The sequence below is a fragment of the Opisthorchis viverrini genome (genome assembly GCF_000715545.1).
Source record: "Opisthorchis viverrini unplaced genomic scaffold opera_v5_143, whole genome shotgun sequence".
Lineage (NCBI taxonomy): Eukaryota > Metazoa > Platyhelminthes > Trematoda > Opisthorchiida > Opisthorchiidae > Opisthorchis > Opisthorchis viverrini.
In genome coordinates this window covers 43,296-62,555 of record NW_008751799.1, presented here as the reverse complement: position 1 = coordinate 62,555, position 19,260 = coordinate 43,296, and the positions used below count along the sequence as shown (strand labels likewise).

The 19,260-nt window shown below is 43.6% G+C and overlaps 1 protein-coding gene across 1 annotated transcript; it reads right to left on the bottom strand.

Moving 5' to 3' along the window:
* Positions 1–1,150: 1,150 nt before the first annotated feature.
* Positions 1,151–18,741, bottom strand: T265_06690 (hypothetical protein; the record flags this gene model as incomplete). Its single annotated transcript, XM_009172024.1, has 6 exons — positions 1,151–1,453; positions 2,678–3,151; positions 7,007–7,416; positions 17,153–17,279; positions 17,320–17,553; positions 18,459–18,741. The coding sequence occupies 6 exons, from the start codon at positions 18,739–18,741 to the stop codon at positions 1,290–1,292; spliced, it is 1,692 nt and encodes a 563-aa protein (XP_009170288.1).
* Between the last annotated feature and the right edge of the window lie 519 nt (positions 18,742–19,260).

Sequence of the window (19,260 nt, the reverse complement as noted above, 5' to 3'; positions counted from 1 at the left end):
AACTGCACCGAAACCGGCGTTCCTTCCTTAAAATGGGAAATGCAAACAGGCTATACAATGATCATGGTCTTGTGCTTTTTTGGATAGAAATTAAACTCACTAGCCCCTTTAATGGAGCTGGGTGTGTTGCATCAAGAAAACTGGCTCAGGATCTGCTACTCAGATGACTGGGAAGACATTGAAAGGACAGTGGCTAGATAAAGTTACGCTATGTAACAGTGAGGCGAATGTGGTCGCAAATTTGAACTGCGCTAATATATTTGGGTTGGATTATCCTATCTCTGAATACAGTCCGGAGTCGTAAGACACTAGGTATACATAGTCCGTTGTACAAAAATTGGATGGTTGACAGGTCTTGCATGACCATACCGAAGCATGAGTTAACCTCATTGCCGGTCTGATAATTAAGTAATTTCCGTCTTTATGATAAATATAGTTAAGTTATTCTTACCCGAACGGGAATTCGAGGACGACTCATCAAACGGGTAGATGAGACAGCGGGTAACAAGGGCAGAAGACTGGTTCGCGGACCACAGAAGTTTCACAGAACCAGCCTCAAATATTAAGTTTATGAGAAGGAAAACAGGCAGTTCGGTCCCAAGTAGGATGTCAAGTTCATTCTCTACTTCAAAATATCAGGAATGAATATGGAATGCTCTGGTGAAATATTTGCAATCCAACTGCCAAGCTCGAGAACTAATCATCTGCAGATTAAGTTGGTGTTAACAGAAGACTCAAGTGAATCTATCGATTGTGATATTCTCCACGTAACACAGTGGTTGTAGGGTTAATAGAAAGTTTCTCGACAGCATACGATCTGTTTCGCCCTTCTTGGAGCACAACAGGCAGGCAAATTCTCCAATTTTCGTCAACTCTATGCTATAGTTGAACCCAAATTGTGTGCAATTGGAAAATACTAACTCGCAAACTAGGCTGGTGTGAACGAGAGACTCAACTGAATCCCGGATGAATATTTCAATTTTTATATTCAAATGATTGCACTGAACAGAAAGTCTGAAGGAAAATGCCTATGGGAGGAACCGCTGTGCACAAAATGTGGGGAATTATTTAAGTGACCAGCATTTTGGTGTCAGACTTGGCTTGTCCCTCCCAGTAACTAAAGCAAAACGCTGTAGATGATCATTATAACTCTACGCAAATTTTTCGAAATAGAACCGTAAACGAAAGAATAAATTGTGAAATTCTTGGGCACTTCGCATAGAAAATGTTGCCATACATAAATCAATGGAATAAAACAAGCATCAAAAGTAAGAATTTTGGCATCGAAGCTAGTGAGGCGGTTGCTGAGCAACTGTTTCTAATGAACAGAGTCGTCGCTTTAGGAAGAAATGAACGGTTTGCTGCACGACGACAATCGTTAGACTGACAAACAGAATCAAACTGGCAAGCAGGAAAGCGGGTTTGTAGGAGTTGTAAGTGTCGAACAGACGACCTAACGTAAAGGGAGAAAAGAGAAACTAGGTTTTCAAGTAGGTTGACCAGTGGGGTACTGTACGGTATGGGGGGAGGGTGTCAATCCACCAATCTAATCTGCGAAATTAGTTAGTTGAAATTGATATGAAGCAAAGAAAGATCAGGTTAATTGAAATAACGAAACCTGTTTTCCTGGTTTATGACTAATAAGTTGTGTTTACTACAACACGCAGAAGTGACTAGCTGATGGCCACAACCGCATGCTGATGTACTGGGTGTGTCGACGTTCATGTAAACCAAAGCGTCATTCATGTGTGCTTGCCAAATAGGCAGCAATTTTTTAATGGGTAGTGTTAAAAGGCCGTCGATCGAATATGGATTTCGATACGTAGGACGCATTACTTGATGGAACATAAAACACAAATTGACTTAAAAACCGCAAGACAAGGTGTCCGAAATATCGCGTAGCCTCGATGGCGAACCACGATCATTCAGCCTTCAAGATATAAGAGGGTACGCGAACTACTAATCGCAGCTGAGTAGTTTAACACCTAAAACGCTCTTGGTATTTTCATAGTCAGTGGAGTTATTGACTTCGTTCTTTCTTGTTGGCACTCCTTTGCAGGAAAGATAAACAGCGATGGCTTTCCTATTCCTTCCGATGTCCTGGGTTCCAGCGTGAGCTACTTCGAAGCGCTGTTGGTAGAGATTCAAGTACTGAGGGTAACGCACCTCTTACGAAAACCGTGCAAAACTCTATAAGGCTAGGCTGAATGCCTTTGAATATGACGTGGCATTCAGTGCAACTGCATCTAGTTACAGTCGTTAAAGACGAATAATACCTACTAGACTAGTTTACCTACCGCACAGAAACGGAGTTGTGGTGTCCGTGTCAGTCATGCTATGGACTGTGCATAGGGTCGAACATATTGCGTCCCCCAACTAGTGCCCTTATTTTAGATGCCAGTGACTCATTGACCCATCCTGAGGCCAGCATTAAAGTGCGGGTTCGGTTGGCTACTGCACGCTACGGGGGTCTCAGTGAAGGACACTAGTATGACAGCTTTTATTGCAGCCAGAACATTTCTTCACGTATTAGGTATCACCCTGATTCCAAGCCCAGCCACGGGTTTTCAGCTGGCGCATCAGCGCACACATCACTGGCTCAGATTCATAGTTCATCAGTATTTAGCGAGGAGTGAGCAGGGTGGGGACATGATAACAGAAATCGACGCACACTTACCTCCAATTGTGGTACCAATAAGATTCATCGCTCCATTGACGAACAGAAACACGCCCAAACCGGCCGGCCACAGATTTTCACCCAATGTATCAATTAAAATTTGTGGATATAGGACGTAAAAGCCACCGTATGAGATACCGACCAGTAGACAGGCTGCCGCCATAGCTCGCCCAATAGGAAGGGAGAAGAATGAAACATTGGTGGATATATGGCCGGCCAGCATGGATAAGGGCAGCAAGCTGATCAACAATGTGGACAGGCTACTCCATAAGAGGACTACCATGAACAGAAGGAGGTGACACGAAGATTTGTCAGACCACATGCGGCGTAAAAATCCGAGGAAACGGTTTTTTCTTTCCGGCAAAATGGACAGTGGTTGTTCACTGAGGTTGTTCGTTTGAGTTAGCCAACAAGAACACAGAGGAGCACTCAGTTGACCGAGCTGTGAGGTGATCAAGCCAAAGGCAATTTGTCCTGGGATATAAACCGCGGGGTGAAACATAAGTATAAGACGGATGGATCTCATTAACATCTCGTTGAAAAACCGGTTTACGAGCGCTTACAACACAAAGTTGAGTGTTTCATATGAACTTTCAATAGAAAGAACGTGTAGTAGCAAGGAATGATTTTAATTTCTAGGACACGAGATCTTTCGACAAGATCGATTAAGAAGGGGAGTGTGAATGATGCGCACTGATGACGAGATGTTTGCAAGCTAACTGCTGAGCTCGGCGGACCGACCAACAGCCAGTAAGCGAACCAGAGCTAAGAATATCTGGACACAGCAGCCAATGGATATGGAGATCATAACCCCTCCCCTCCCAAAAAAGGCTACGAGGTGTTGACTTCGAAACGATTGTTAGTATACTTTGTCTATGCGATCGATCCTTCATATATCTATTTACGACGAATGTTACTTTAGGGGGTGCCCATGGATGGTAACTGAGTGGATAAATTAAGCTGTTAGGACCGACTAGGGCATGGTAGTTACGCAATATATTGGTGCTTTTGCGCGTGTCGTCGCCTTTCCCGATCGTGGTAATTTGAGTCGAACCAGTGTCAGACCACTTGCTTCAGGAACTGATGGACTCGGAGACTATGATTCCTACAATAAAGTATTAATATAATAGACCAACGAGATGATAAACTGGACCCCAAGTAGAATATCGAAGTTGCGTCGGTTTTACAAGATAAGTCAATCATAAGAACAGGAAGCTCTTTCGGGGTTGGAAGCGTAGTTGCAGGCTAATCTAGTGATAACGAGGGATTCGACTGAATCTTTGGCTTATAACGCACTTCGGTACCTGGGATATCGTACCAACCGAAAAATGAGGGGGCTTTTGCCCAGCACATTCACTTGAGTAGCACTATGAATGGAAGACTGAGTCGAGTCTCTTTAATACTGTCTCAGTTAACCAGTGGGTAAATAGCCTAATTTGTGTGTAACTTGGCGTTCGGGAGGGAGAGAGGGTCGGGGATTGCTCCTACGTGTTGAGTTTTAAGAAGAGAGAAACATGCAGTGGATGGTCCAAGGGTTTACTCATCCTTATAATTATCATCATAATTACAATTAGCGCCAAAAAAGCAGCTTTGTTTATTCGAATAACCGAATGAATAGAGTTATGCGGTAGCACTTGCCGTAAAGTAATACGACCCCAGCATTGATTTTACCCCATAACGGTAATACAATCTTGAGTCGCTAAGTTTTTCTGCCTGACATTTCCAGCCGTCTTGAAAAGAAAATATCTCAATTGTACGTATATTCTATCAGGTGGACGTAGTGTCCGAGTTCCCATCAACATTATCCACTTGAATGCTAAATTGGAAGCAATTACCGGAACACACTCGTTTTTAGACCACATCGGTGATAAGGGGAGAGTTTATTAAAGCCCTTCTTTATGACATTCCTCAAGTAAAAGTGCCGCACAAAAGCCGCTTTATGTATCAGCTGGCACGATATCCCAGACATTTACTCATATTTTCTTGAAGCAACTCATCATTCATAGGGTTAATGAAATCATTCCGACAGTCCAAACTTTTGAACCGCATCTAGGAATTTCGGAGTCGCAGTGATGCTAGGAACGCATTCTACCAGAATTTTTCCGCCAGAGGTACGATTACTTCAGTGGACAGTGAAATTTGGTGAGCTGCGTAAATATGAACGTATATTAGGGTGGTTTTTGGTTTGTAACAATGCAACAAAATGCAACAGTTTGGCGTAAAAAGTTTTGTTCCACTCGAAAAGGTTTTGAGGTTTTGTTTTGCAGATAAGAGTATTGTGCGGTCAAGGAGCCCCCCTCTAGTTCAGTGGATCAATTGCTTTGGCCCAGCAGAGCTAATTCCGATGTCAAAGATGAGTCCGCTTCTACGACCACGGCTCGAATCCCCGAATGAACGCCTTCGATGTTTATGCTTTCTGTCTCGGTGACGTGCGCCAGGTAAGGTTGGATTTCACAATTACATTCGAAGCGACGTGCAAAAAAGACTAGTCAATCAGCCTAGCGAACCAACCAAAGGAAAACAAAATTCGCATAGAGCATCCATAAACCAATCACGTCTAAATTTGGTGAAGTAAACTAAGGTGGTGATTTATAGTAGCTTGAAATTTATGAGTCCGACATTGCGTGGGAAATTAGGCTAGTCATCGTACTATTGGAAAGCCTATGCTGTATTTTCCCCCTAAAGGCAAAACAAATTACCTACAAACTCTTTAGATAGTTATGTTCATTTGTTATTCCTGTTCGAGTATGGTTAAACAGTGCATACACACCATGCTGAAAAGCCGAGAAGCACTGTACAGCTGTTTCACCCTTATTGGGATTCATCATCTCACGAACCCGCGACCTCCTGGCTAGTAGTTTGAACACTTAACCGCTCGGCTGATCAGCAGTGTGATCAACTCGCACTTAGACAGGATATAGCGCCGCTCATCCTTCAATCACGAGATCCACATCGCGCGGTCACACGAGTTGACTGGCTTCTCGAGCAACGGCTTCTCAGATAAAGGTTTCACTCATCGGATGAATTTTATTCTTCCACCGAGCTACCTATAGATTGGCTTCACTTACAGGACGAAATCTCCACAAAAATCATAAATTTCTTCACACTACCAACAGTACATACAAACAGTGCGCATTCACGGTGACCCAAGTCGCAGGAACTCATGATTACTGTGTGGGCTCTTCGTGTTAATGAAATAGTATATACCTCAACTACATAAGTTTGCAAAACCGGTGGATGTCTGGAGCCTTCAGTTTAGTTGGAACGATAAAAATAACAATGAAAACAAGAACATTTGTGAACATGTGATGGGGGGAGAGTGGCCTAATCCGGCGTTTTCTTGCTCGAAGGGGGGGGGGTAGTAATAACGCTAACTGATAATAATGGTACTAATGGATAATTGTTCCGCAGCCACTAGACGTTTGTGTATAGCCGGAAGACAGCAATTTGCAGGTAGTGTGAGGAAATTTGGGGATTTTCGAAGGCGATTACGTTAAGTAAGTGAATACAATCTAGCTAAAGATCCGAGTTGGGCACACCTGCTCCATCCTTAATGGGAATCATCAACACCAGAAATCTCTCGAAACTCAAAGGACCTGTTAACTCGTAACCGCCTGGGTAGTCGTTCTAACACTAAACCGTTCGGTTATGAGCGGCTGATCAGCAGTGTGGTTAACTCGCACTTGGATAGAATAGAGCGCCATTCGTTCTCCAGTCATAGAATCCGAATCCTGTGGTCACCGATTAAGTGGTTTTTCGAGTGACGACTCTTCAGATGGAAGTTTCGCTTATGCTGTAAAATATTCTTCCTTTGAGCTACTAACAGAATGTTCAGATTTTTTTGGAAATGTGAACTACTGGTAATTCCTGAAAAGGATAAAACAACTGTACAATGCTTCTCGGCTTTTCGGCATAGATTGATTACACTTATGAGAGGAAATATTCACTAAAAAAATCATAATTTGTTTGTACGCAGTTTTTTAGCCATCAAGGAGCCTAAACACGATTACAAAAGTGGACAAAGGCACCAAAGTATTTGAGGTTTGATCAGTTTTAATCCGCACGCAGTTAAGGAACTATTGCTACGCTAGAAGACGATAATATATCCCAAAAGTGCTTACAGCGACGCTGAGTGTTTATCTGACTTGCACAATCTACCTAGATTCAAAAAGGAGCAATATAATTGAAAGTGAATGACACACATGCCAGACTCTTCAAATTTGTCGGAATTAGAGTCAACTTCAACGAAGGACATAGACAACCGAAGGGTAGTGTTCAGATGCATTAAAAGTAGAACACACAGCATTACAAGTCAACCCAAGCACGTACCGATCAACGACCCCATGCCAATAAGGGAAGGTAACAACGACACATTTGACATATTTGTTTCGTCCAAGTTCCCGTTTTCATCACTAAGCGACAAGATACCATGGTCGTAAATGAATGTCCAGGGTATCACAATCGCTGCTCCAGCCAAGCCATTGGCGAAAATGTAGACGACGTAGGTGGGATTTTTCCACAGATTCCGGGAACCCAACTGTTTGAGACTGACCTTGAAGGCAGTCAGGAAATCAGCGCATCCGGATCGCTCGTTTACCATGTCCACTCGGATATCCTCGATTGAGTCTGCAGCTAACACTGGAGTAGTGGAACATCCAAGGGCCCGAAAGCGACAACGCGAAGGAACGCATATCGCATATCGTATGCACGACCAAATTCGCCGAAACGAAGTTGAAGGACTATTGAATTCTGATGACAGAAAGCAACGGAAGCACACTATGTTACTACTTTCGTTGAACTGGACTGTACCTATTCAGCGCCTTCGGTTTCCGCCGAAAGACAGCCATTTCTTGGAGTAATATGGTAAACAAAGTAACAGAATGAAACGTTCTCAAATGTACTCATGGTCCATTTACACATTGTCCCGAAGGGTTGAGGGCCCTGCTCAGCAAATAGAAAGGTGAAGGCCAGAATATTCAGAAATTCAAAAGTATCGAAGTTAACAACCGTTTACCATAGTGCAAAGAGAATGAAATCAAATTTGCATTAAAGGCCGCAACATTGTCAGAACTTAGCATAAAATTTCCACTTGATCAGAAAGAACACGACCACAAGATTGATGGGAGGCACTGAGGACGACCTTAGTACCGAAAGTGGTGCACGAACCTGAAGGGATTATTAATCTTTCCAAACTTGAAGAAAGTTTGTAGATAGAAAGATGAGCAACCTACTGCAGTACGGTTGCCAACTCGAAACACGTGAGCGACGGAGGGAGGGAATATGATGATGCGGAAATAATGATTCCTTGAGGAACCCCGAAGGAAGAAAAGCATTGTCAGCTATATGGTCAATGGGATTTTGTGAATCCCGACAGAAACAACACAGCACTCCTTGACTCCACCCGTCCGACTTTTCTTCTGATAAACGTGATCTGCTTAATAGGGAATACTTCAGTGTTCCAAAACCATCACATAAAAACTACGCAAACGAAAACGTCCGATCACAGCTGAAGCCCCTCGAAGACATTGCTGAATGCCTACTACCACAGCAGGTTCGCTCAGACCAAATAAGAAAGTGAGGAGAGCGGTAAAAGGCAGAACAGTCTGTTGTCACTCTACTTGTTCGGTAACTGAACGGGGCGTGAAACATCATGGCAAACGAAACGACGAAATAGCGGTTAGCGAGGATTCTTGACTGGCTTGCAAGTTAATTCCATTAGAGGAAAGTTCCAGATATCGCAGTTTAAAACCTGCACTATTCGATACGGTTATTCCGATAGCGAACTAGTCTTAGAAAACGTGAAGAGCATAAACTAGCTTGTAAGATTTGCGACGTCATAGGGTCGTCCCATGTAAGGTTTTTCTGATTGAATACTGCACCACTTTCAAAACGATCAACGACAATACACTAGCTGTGTAAACTTTCGATCAAGATGAATTCTTACCAGTAGTCACTTCATCCGGTATTTGAATTGCTCTCGGAAACTCTTCGGTAGCCTGGGGGAAACCAGAAGATAAACAGTTGAGATTGAGGGACAAGTGTTAATTAAGGCATATTTTAAGGCCCTTTTATTTGCTCAGTATGTGCGTTACCGTAGTGGGAAGGACACGGACCCGAGAAAGAAGTTTTCACCAATTTTGTTCCCAAGTAGTATTATTGTCACCAAGAGATGCGGGCTGTGTTATCTTCTAGTTTATTTCAGTTTACCGGTCATAAATTATGTACCAAGAAATATTGGTTCAGGCTGTTTTGGCTTTGTTTAACTGGGAAAAGGAGGAAAGGTCACACATGGGACACAACGAGCCCTTTGACGTCAAGTAGTTCAGGTTTACTCACAGATAAACCATGAAAGCTATATGGTGGTGTTAGTCTGAAGGCAAACGCATCAAGGCGATTGGACTCTCCGTCAGTGTTATGCTTTTTCCGTCCCCTGATAAAATTGCTAATCGGGAAGACGAAAGTTATCAACTCCACAAAGTACATCAGACTGTCGGTACACTTTTTGGTCGAGTCACTTCTGAAGCGAAGCCAATCCACATCAGAGGATCCCTAAGCGAAAACGCATGGGACAGAATAGTTCGCTTTCCTCATCAAAGCAATACGAAAGATTTATTTTAGAAGACCATTAGTACTCAGCAACCAGTACCTCAAGCACCCATACTTCATCTTACTGCTAGGAACAACTAAAATAGAGCTGGAGCTGCTATTCGGTCGGGTTTCTGACAGGACCACAGACGAAGTAGTTTTGTCTACATGCTATGTATCAGCTTGTGAATTTCCTAAACGATTAAACTGGACAGTTTTTTCGAACAGTGTTACGGGAATAAGAGTAGACTTTGTACCATTCAAGATGTAGGGAAGACGAACCAGGGGATCCGACTAGAAAACTAGCGAAAATGCCTCATTATTGTGATACGTCATGAGAACTTCACTGGAGAACTATAATACCGATATTATGAGCAACCTCATGAAAACAGCTTGAAAGTTGTTTATAAGTCAGACTCTGAGACAGTAACAAATTCATATAAAAACCTCTATGTGGTATAACGGAATGGTTTTTGCTGTCTAAGGGAACATGATTAAACAGAACTTTTCGCAAAATTGTTGCAGACTTGGTCGTACATCAGGTGGCTGTTGATCTACAACCAATTAGCGCAGCCGGACTACCAACATTTCGATATGTTGTGTTACAGGCTCGAAATTGTGACAATCTTTATCTGCTTGCTTGTAATTTTTGCAGAAATCGACATAGGGACTGTTATTCTTTCTAGGCAAAAGATTGCATAAATCCTCTTCCACGCTTTACGCTTCCTCTTTGGCGGACTAGAGAGAGCAGGGAGTGGTTCCAGGCGAGGTTAATTCGCGCAACAGCAGGATTTGGACGAGTGATACGTCGTTAAGTTCTACAGCCTATCGGACAAGCGCCTCTATCTATCGAAATACCAATAAGTAATTGCGCATCCCCCCATTATTATCAGTCGCTATTAGTTTCCGAAAGACGTAAGATAAGGGAAAACACTATTTCATTTGATCGTTTAGCAAAATTCTGAACTTTACACCATATTTTTCAAGCTTGGTTTGCGTGCACATATGCAGTCGTAGACGATTATTCGAGGGAATTCATTATGAGTAAACCGTAAAGACATGATGTGACACATTCTAGTTTAGAGTTTACATTACGTGTGGTTCTACGTGCAAGTTTCCCTATCATGTCTGGCTGGATAATCATCAATAATTGGTGAAATCGGGCTATTATCATTTTGCACCTGAAAAACTTCGTCCCCACAGAACTCCCATGCAGCGAGTTTTATCCTAAAAGTATGGCGTATACTGTAGACTTATGAACCCCAGGTTACTCGATTTATACTGAAGTTCAGGACGATTTATGGCTCACACTTTCCCATCAGGAAACGACAGCAGGACGTCCAGCGCACACTCAAATCCTGCGTTGGTTTGTAACCCGATTTAACCGGAAATGTTTTCCCGGAGGACATATTGTTCACACTGTGAGCCTGTGGGTGCTAATCTGATGCCAATCATCCACTCGACAAGAATCACCAGTCGATACATTCCAGTTATCGTGCATACTAATGCATGTATTCTTTTGTAATTATAGATATCTGAGCAAGCATTTTTGTCGAAATCAATGGCTGGGAAAACTGGCTACTACCGACAGACAAGGGACTGCAACAAACACGAAGGGGTCACATCGTTCTGTGGGAATGACCATTTTTGTAACCACCATCCAGCGTCACATGGTGGCTTGGCATGAAAACTGCGTGACTAACTACGTCTTTCACAGTAAATAAGACCCAACTCCACGAATAGCAGTAAGAGTTTAATTCAGGAAGCACGACAAATCCATTCGCGGTCACGACCGTCCGCATGGTTGCCCATCCACCCTAAGCTTTCAGGAAAGATGTCAGGTTTGAGCGATTCGCAAGGCTGTGGATCCCCGAAGTCACAAAGCCACGAGTAAATAATAATAATAATAATAATAGTAATAATATTGAGATACCACACACATCCACCGCGGATTTATTGGGTTTAAGTGTTCAAAATGAAGATAAGGAGACTAGGGCGGTTAAGTAAGAAGTACTTGAAACCATTTTAATTCGTATCTGCTGGAGTCGTTTCCAACGGGGTGAGATGGCTCAATGATTGGAGCGCGAATTTACTGACTGGAGGGTCTTAGTTCGACTTACCCTGTCTAGGCTTGGGCAACCTGACAGCATGCCAGCCCTCGTGCTTACATCAGATGGAATGGCAGCTAGGCACCGGAAGGGTGTGACAGATAAACTGTTATCTTATTTTTTCATCTCCTTACGACTGTCGTAACAAACGGCTTAATATGCGTATTAGCATTGGCATGAGAAAAGTGTATCGCTTTAGAAGCCAGGATTTCTCACCATAGCTGTGGTGGTTAAACTGACCAAACGGCCGAGTGTATTTAAGGACACATTTGAACCGAAAAGCAAGTGTGCATTTCGTAGAATCGCCCTCTGAAAGATGGTGATAGCTCGGAAATGAGGGAGCTTTTCGACCCAACATGTTAACCGCATCAGTAAAACAGTTCTATGGCTAGAATACTTACTGATACACTAAACAAAAACCCTTCAGAGTGGACCGAGTCCTTATCGGAAAGACGTATTGAGAACCAGTAAGCTTACGAATGTTAGCGCATTGGTAACACGATTAGTGACTTGTTTTACTTCTTATTGAAATCCTTGGTTTTGGTACACTGAGTAGTTGGGAACGACCTTAATGTAGGTCACTAGAGGCTGTGGGTGGATACTCTTGTTCCGTTTCCCACGCAAGTTTATTTTGTCGTAGAATGGAAGGCAGTGATGAGCAATCAAATGACATCAATCGTTTTTTTTTCATTTTCATTCACATGGACGGAGTTCTTTTCTCATACGGGGTGCTACACCTCTCTAGAAGAGGCATAATCTCTGTTATGAGCATTTCTCATGCTCCTTCATCGGATCGATCCGGCACTTCACCTAACATGGACACAAATGGTTATAACGACCGCTATTCGGATGAGGTTTAGTGGAATAAAGCAGAAAACATCCAGGCTACATAATTCATGTCTTCTGGTAAAAATATGTGCGCTGCGTTGTAGCTCAAAGGTTTCAGTCGTTATGGCACCCTTGTCCTTCGTCAACTCTACGCTAGCTCATTGTTATCCTACTGCTTCCCATGTTATACTCCAACACCTTTGAAGTCCGTCATCTTCTACCTAAACCGAGTTGATTCAGGCGAATAAGTTGGTGTCTTTGTGACGATAGGCTTTTCTTAGCAGGGGTACATTTGCTGTAGATCACGTTAAGTTTCATCCGTAACCGCTACATCACAGTGGTGACCTAGATTAGCGGCTTTACTTGGGTGCCGTCAAAGGAAAGGTGCATTGGCCAGTTTCCCTTGCTAAACTCACAGTGCTCGTTTACCTAATACACTAGTGTGCGTTAGTAGCAGATGATTGAAATGACACTTCTGATTACGTATTTGACGCTGTTGGAGGGAAAATACATATACACAAGCTTCAAGCCATTCTTGCACAACTACTAACGTAAAATGAATTGAGGTTGGTCTCGGAAGCCTATTGGCAGTGAAACTATCAGGGAACGAAATGACTCTGATATCCAGCAAAGGAAAACATTTGGACCACTGGGTACAGTATGTCGAACAACAATTAGGTTGGTCACCTGCTACCTCCAATCCAGACTGCTGACCTTCAACAGAAAGGTGGACTGTGAAAATGAAACCCTCTCAGTTTCAGTAGTGTCCGAGTGTACATCTCTACTCAGGCGACATCGTCCTCCTGGCCCTAACGACCTGCTCTGTTTAAGGATGAGAGTCAATTCCTCAGTCACTGTCTGTCCAGCCTATTTTTGTCTACCTGGGGAAAAGAGACCATTCAAGTTTATTGGGGTCAAAAAAGGTACTCAAAGTAACTGTGATAACCAAAGATGTAATAGTTCGACTCATTTTGAAACAAGGATTCTGGCGCCACTGATTTTGCGTTGTCCTACGGCGGCACGCAAATCCTCGACCGGATAAAGGCTGCGTCGACCACATCTTCACACTCCGTCAGGTGTAAGAGAAACGCCATATGCACAGACAACCCAAAATCTTGGTATTCCTTGACTCGTGCGTTCGAATCTGTTGATCGGTCAGTGATATTAACTACACTCGTTCAACAGTTTATTCTCCAGAAGTTTGTGAACCTAATCCCATCCCTACATTCACATTTCTGGGCGTGTGAGTGTATGGTGAACTTTCTAAAAGTTTCCCTATGTAAATTGATGTACACTCTCTTCATTCTTGTTCAACTTCGCTGTCAATGAAATAATGAGGAGTGCGCTGAAAGATCATAAAACCCGGGTGTTCAGATTGTGATGACCCTATCGATCTGGAGTACGCAGACGAAACCGCTCTAAGCTTTCAAGATGAAGGCACAGCACAAGCTCTGTTGAATAGACTGACCACCATCATACCATCTTTCGACATGCGCCTCGCATCTTTAAAGTGTAAAGGCATGCTTCATAGCGTACAGCCTCTGAACATAACCCTTAAAACTCAAGGAAGATCACTGGAGTTTGTGGAGAATTTTTCACACTCTGGGAGTTGCATTAGCTCTGACGGAAGTGTCTGACGAAGTCAGTGCACGAATCTCGAAGGCCGGAATCATGTTTGCTAATTTGCGTCACCTGTAGTGTAAAAAAGGCACATTATTGAGTCTCAAAGGTCACACGTTCCAGGCTACAGTAAGAACTGTATCGTTTTATGGTTGAGAAACATGACCTCTGAGGATAGATGATGGGAGTGTCTCTAGGTTTTTGACCAGCGATAACTCAGAAGCGTTACGGGTGCCAGATGGCGTCAACGGATTAGTAACAAGGTAATTATAAAACGGGTATTTGGTTGTACATCAGGTACTTCAATCGCGGAAGGCATCTGGAACCATCAACTGCAATGCCTCATCAATGTGTTGCGCATGCCTAAACGTTGGAGACATTGAAAGAAATGGCGACCGATCGATGTTAATGGCGTCCATTTTGTTGGTTTCTTTCCAGATTGTTTGATTGAGCGCTTGGATGGAGAGGCACCTCAGAATGCTTAATAGAGGCCAGCACTGGGTCCCCCACTCGACCCACTATTTTTCTCTTCTTCTGACCCAAGGGCTTTAGATATAATTAGACGGACCTTGTGGGTGTACGGCAGTGAAGCATCATCAGTGCTGTCTTTGATGATGATGATGATGACGAAGATGGATTATTGTTGGTGTCTCTGATGATGATGAATGCGTTCCAACTTCGTGATAAAAACTACGGATGAAGTGCCAAGTTACACTGTTTCTCGACTCCCGACGCCATAAGGTTAGATATGATAAGTGTGTACCGAGCAACAAGACTATATAGCGTTAACTTTTCTCGTGTACTAAATCCTCACCTGGAATGTTAACATCCGCTGTAAAGAGATTCATTATGAATTGTAGATCCCAAGAGCACAATAAGACAATGTGTCACGTCACCGACCGCATTAAATACGATGACACGCAAGAGGGCTGCCCAAGCCTGGACAGTGGGAGTCGAGAAGCATAGGTCGGGTTTGAACCACAGACCTTCCAGTCAGTGAAGTCACGCTCTAACCACTTGAGCCATCTCACCTTACAAGATGATACAGGGAGGAAATAAACACAGACTCTGTAAAAGATCCCAGAAGTGAAGCTGAAACTCACATGCGCTTCTCCAACCATCTCGGACGGCTGTGTCAACAGTTTTCCGCCCGCTGTTTGATATAGGTCCAACGATGAATTTTTAACGGCGATCGGAAACCGGATTGCATCCAGATGATGAAAACATGATGCAGAAACCATGGAGTTAAGAAGGATGGCACCCTCGATAAAGAGTACTTCACGCCACGTCCAGGACTCTAGCAGCCATGCAACAAAAGGGTTGAAGAGGAAAGAGCCCACTCCTGAGCCACACATCGTTAACCCAAGAGCCAGTCCGAAACTAAGGAAACAAACATTGATGAACCGGAAGATCAGATGTGTCAGCTTAAACACCTATCCAAACCCTTTTATAATGACCACACAGTCCAAGCAGCACTATCCAAGCAAACAGAAGAATTACAGTTCTTAGAAGGGTCTAGCAGTGAATCAACAGAATCGAAATACCGATGAATTACACTCGCCCTCCGTGGATGACAGAAGTGTAGGAGATGCCAGCATCGACGTGATAAAATATAATTCAGTTTATCGTTTCATAAGTCTAGCAAATAATCAATGGGTATAGTTTCGCGCATGACACTTGGTTTCGTCGGGCCAAGTGAGTAAGCTACTAGGTGGGTCTTTCGAATAGCACATTTATTGAGTACTGAACGTCAGTCAGAAGGTCTCAGTAGTTAGCGCGCGTTCCTAAGTTCCAGAGCCGATAGATAGAGGGTATTTAAAATAACTCTGATCAAGCCGGAGTCCTTGATCTTCCGGATACTTAAACAAACGGTCCCATTTGCACACTATTTGCAAATTTTGTTGGTCTGTGTGATTCTGTACTGTCTACCATTGGTGGACTTTTGGTCTGCTTGAGCTGTGTGCTTTAGAGCTGAACCACTTCTGTTCCGAGAGATCACTTTGGGAAACAGTTGTTTGATCTTTCCTGCTAGTTATCAACCCGATTACAATGATCGCACACCAGATCGTGAGACACCGTGTTTAACCATCCCAGAATAATGGCGTTTCGGATAATCTGCATTTCTGGGCAAGTTAATTGGTAGTGTTCGGCTTTTCTGCCTACATTCAGGTCTACTGAGTTAAGATGACTTATAGAATGAGCTAGTCAAAGTATCACCCCGCTCATTTGTAGCCGACACCTTCGACTGGTGTTTGCAGAGGCGAAGAATCGCATTAGCTATCTCCTCTGGACACACCGCCTGGACAAATAGACTGTGTTCACTTTTCGCAGAGAAAAAAAGATGCAAGACACCACTCAAACATTCATGTTTGGCACATATCCTCATAGAAGAGGCATAGAATTCATGTGCCGTACAGGTAAAAATACCCTTTTAATGCAGTTGGTCAGGCACGGTGTTACAACACAAGAGGGCACAGTACACCGTTTGTACACCCTGGTCTCTGTTTTGCCCCATAATGACATTTGAAGCGATATTTGTTGGGGGTTGATGGTAGCCTTACAAAACTCATCAATATAAGACCACATTGCTATATTGAAGAGAATGTCCGCGGTTGAGGGAGCATAGATGATGGCTCGTTCGTTGAGGCAGGCAATTTGGTTGCAACTATTTACCAACGATCGAGGTGACATCATCAGTGCGTTTTTGTGAAGTGTAGCGTGTTTACTGACACACCAGTTCAAAAGGAGTACTGATGGTGTCACCTCCGCCAGTGATGAAACATCCACAACCAAATTGCTTTAAAACTAAACCCCGAAGGACCAGAGTGAAGTCGTCTTCTGGAAGGCGAGAAGATAAGCATAGGGCACGAAGGCAGGATTTATTGTTCCAGTGAAACTGCCTACAAGTGAGGGTGCTACGCACGAAGGCATGGTGTCCCTATCGGCCAGGTTTTATAGTTCCAGTGAAACTGCCTACAAGTGAGATATTACAGTATAGCCACCTATCGTACACGAAATACTTGGTATGCTCTTAAGTAAATACATTACGGACAGGAGCTGGGTGCAGTCCGTGACCATATGATGACATAATAACAGTAACCACTTAATCGTTTTGTCCAAAGGTAGGTGGTTTTTAGGGAGCCTATTGAAAAGAGTGGGTCTACGATCTCATCATCAATGGTTGATGTAAAACTCCTGTGGAGAACTTTGTTAAGTCGAACACGGATTGTCATACCAGAGTTATTTAGCGACGCCTTGTGAAGAGAATGATGGGCAACATCTATACACATTGCAAATGAACAGACCCCTGAGATACAATGAAAGCAAAATTTACAGCCGGTCATCCTTGAAAGTTTCAGTGACCGCCATAATTGCCGACGAGTAGGTCAATTGCAATCCAAAGCTGGATAGAACTCCGAAGGTGAGATACAGCAACTGTATGTTTGGAGCATAGGCGGAAGCTAAAAGGAGCATTCTACATGAGATAGAGATGTAGCTTACCAATACAACTGACACTCAAAATTATAGCACCCCAACTGGCTCCCGAGGAGTAACCATAGGTCTCCAACAAAGGACACAGAAATATTGCGGTGAATTGTGGAACGGCGTAAAGTAAACCGGGAAGAACCGAGGTGGAGGAACTGCTCAAGTTGAATGCAGCAAGAAAACAAGAGTACAAAACACCCACGGAATAAGTGAAGCCGTCAGCAAGACAATAGCAAACGAAGCCACCAACTACAATGAGCCACCGCTGAAATACAGTCAACTTTCGGGAACGATACATTTACACTAGAGGACCGACGAGTACAAGTTCCTAAAATACCAGAAACAGGAGTTATCATACGGTAAACTGTCAAAGATTGAGGCGAAATTTGAAAGGACTGACTTAAGTGATTGAAGATGTGACGTATGTGAGTCTCAAGGATCCAAACCTGAAGCTGCCACCATGACTTGGTGGTCGGGTTGGAGTGCTGCAATGATCCAGCGAGGTACAGCGGCCGAAAATTTGTTCCACAAGGTGCCCAACGGCAAGTGGTCAGACCAACAGCAGAGAGACCCCATACTACGACAATCGTATTACGGGGCGATTAGGGGGTGGAGCCGTACTGTTCTCTGTGATTAGTGTGAAGGGTATAGCCACCTATCGTACACGAAATACTTGGTATGCTCTTAAGTAAATACATTACGGACAGGAGCTGGGTGCAGTCCGTGACCATATGATGACATAATAACAGTAACCACTTAATCGTTTTGTCCAAAGGTAGGTGGTTTTTAGGGAGCCTATTGAAAAGAGTGGGTCTACGATCTCATCATCAATGGTTGATGTAAAACTCCTGTGGAGAACTTTGTTAAGTCGAACACGGATTGTCATACCAGAGTTATTTAGCGACGCCTTGTGAAGAGAATGATGGGCAACATCTATACACATTGCAAATGAACAGACCCCTGAGATACAATGAAAGCAAAATTTACAGCCGGTCATCCTTGAAAGTTTCAGTGACCGCCATAATTGCCGACGAGTAGGTCAATTGCAATCCAAAGCTGGATAGAACTCCGAAGGTGAGATACAGCAACTGTATGTTTGGAGCATAGGCGGAAGCTAAAAGGAGCATTCTACATGAGATAGAGATGTAGCTTACCAATACAACTGACACTCAAAATTATAGCACCCCAACTGGCTCCCGAGGAGTAACCATAGGTCTCCAACAAAGGACACAGAAATATTGCGGTGAATTGTGGAACGGCGTAAAGTAAACCGGGAAGAACCGAGGTGGAGGAACTGCTCAAGTTGAATGCAGCAAGAAAACAAGAGTACAAAACACCCACGGAATAAGTGAAGCCGTCAGCAAGACAATAGCAAACGAAGCCACCAACTACAATGAGCCACCGCTGAAATACAGTCAACTTTCGGGAACGATACATTTACACTAGAGGACCGACGAGTACAAGTTCCTAAAACACCAGAAACGGGAGTTATCATACGGTAAACTGTCAAAGATTGAGGCAAAATTTGAAAGAACTGATTTAAGTGATTGAAGATGTGACGTGTGTCTCAAGGATCCAAACCTGAAGCTGCCACCACGACTTCGTGGTCGGGTGGGAGTGCTGCAATGATACAGCGAGGTACAGCGGCCGAAAATTTGTTCCACAAGGTGCCCAACGGCAAGTGGTCAGACCAACAGCAGAGAGACCCCATACTACGACAATCGTATTACGGGGCGATTAGGGGGTGGAGCCGTACTGTCCTCTGTGATTAGTGTGAAGGCGGTAAAGTGTTTCTACCAGGCGACCAGCACGTCCATATTCAGGGAAGCAGCGATGCTGCTATCCCCCAGGGAAGGACGGGTTAGAAATGGTCGGCCCTAAAAACCAGTTGACCGCAAAGTCCTTTGTCCACCGATGTTCACCTCCAACCCAGACATTAACAGTGAACGAATAACC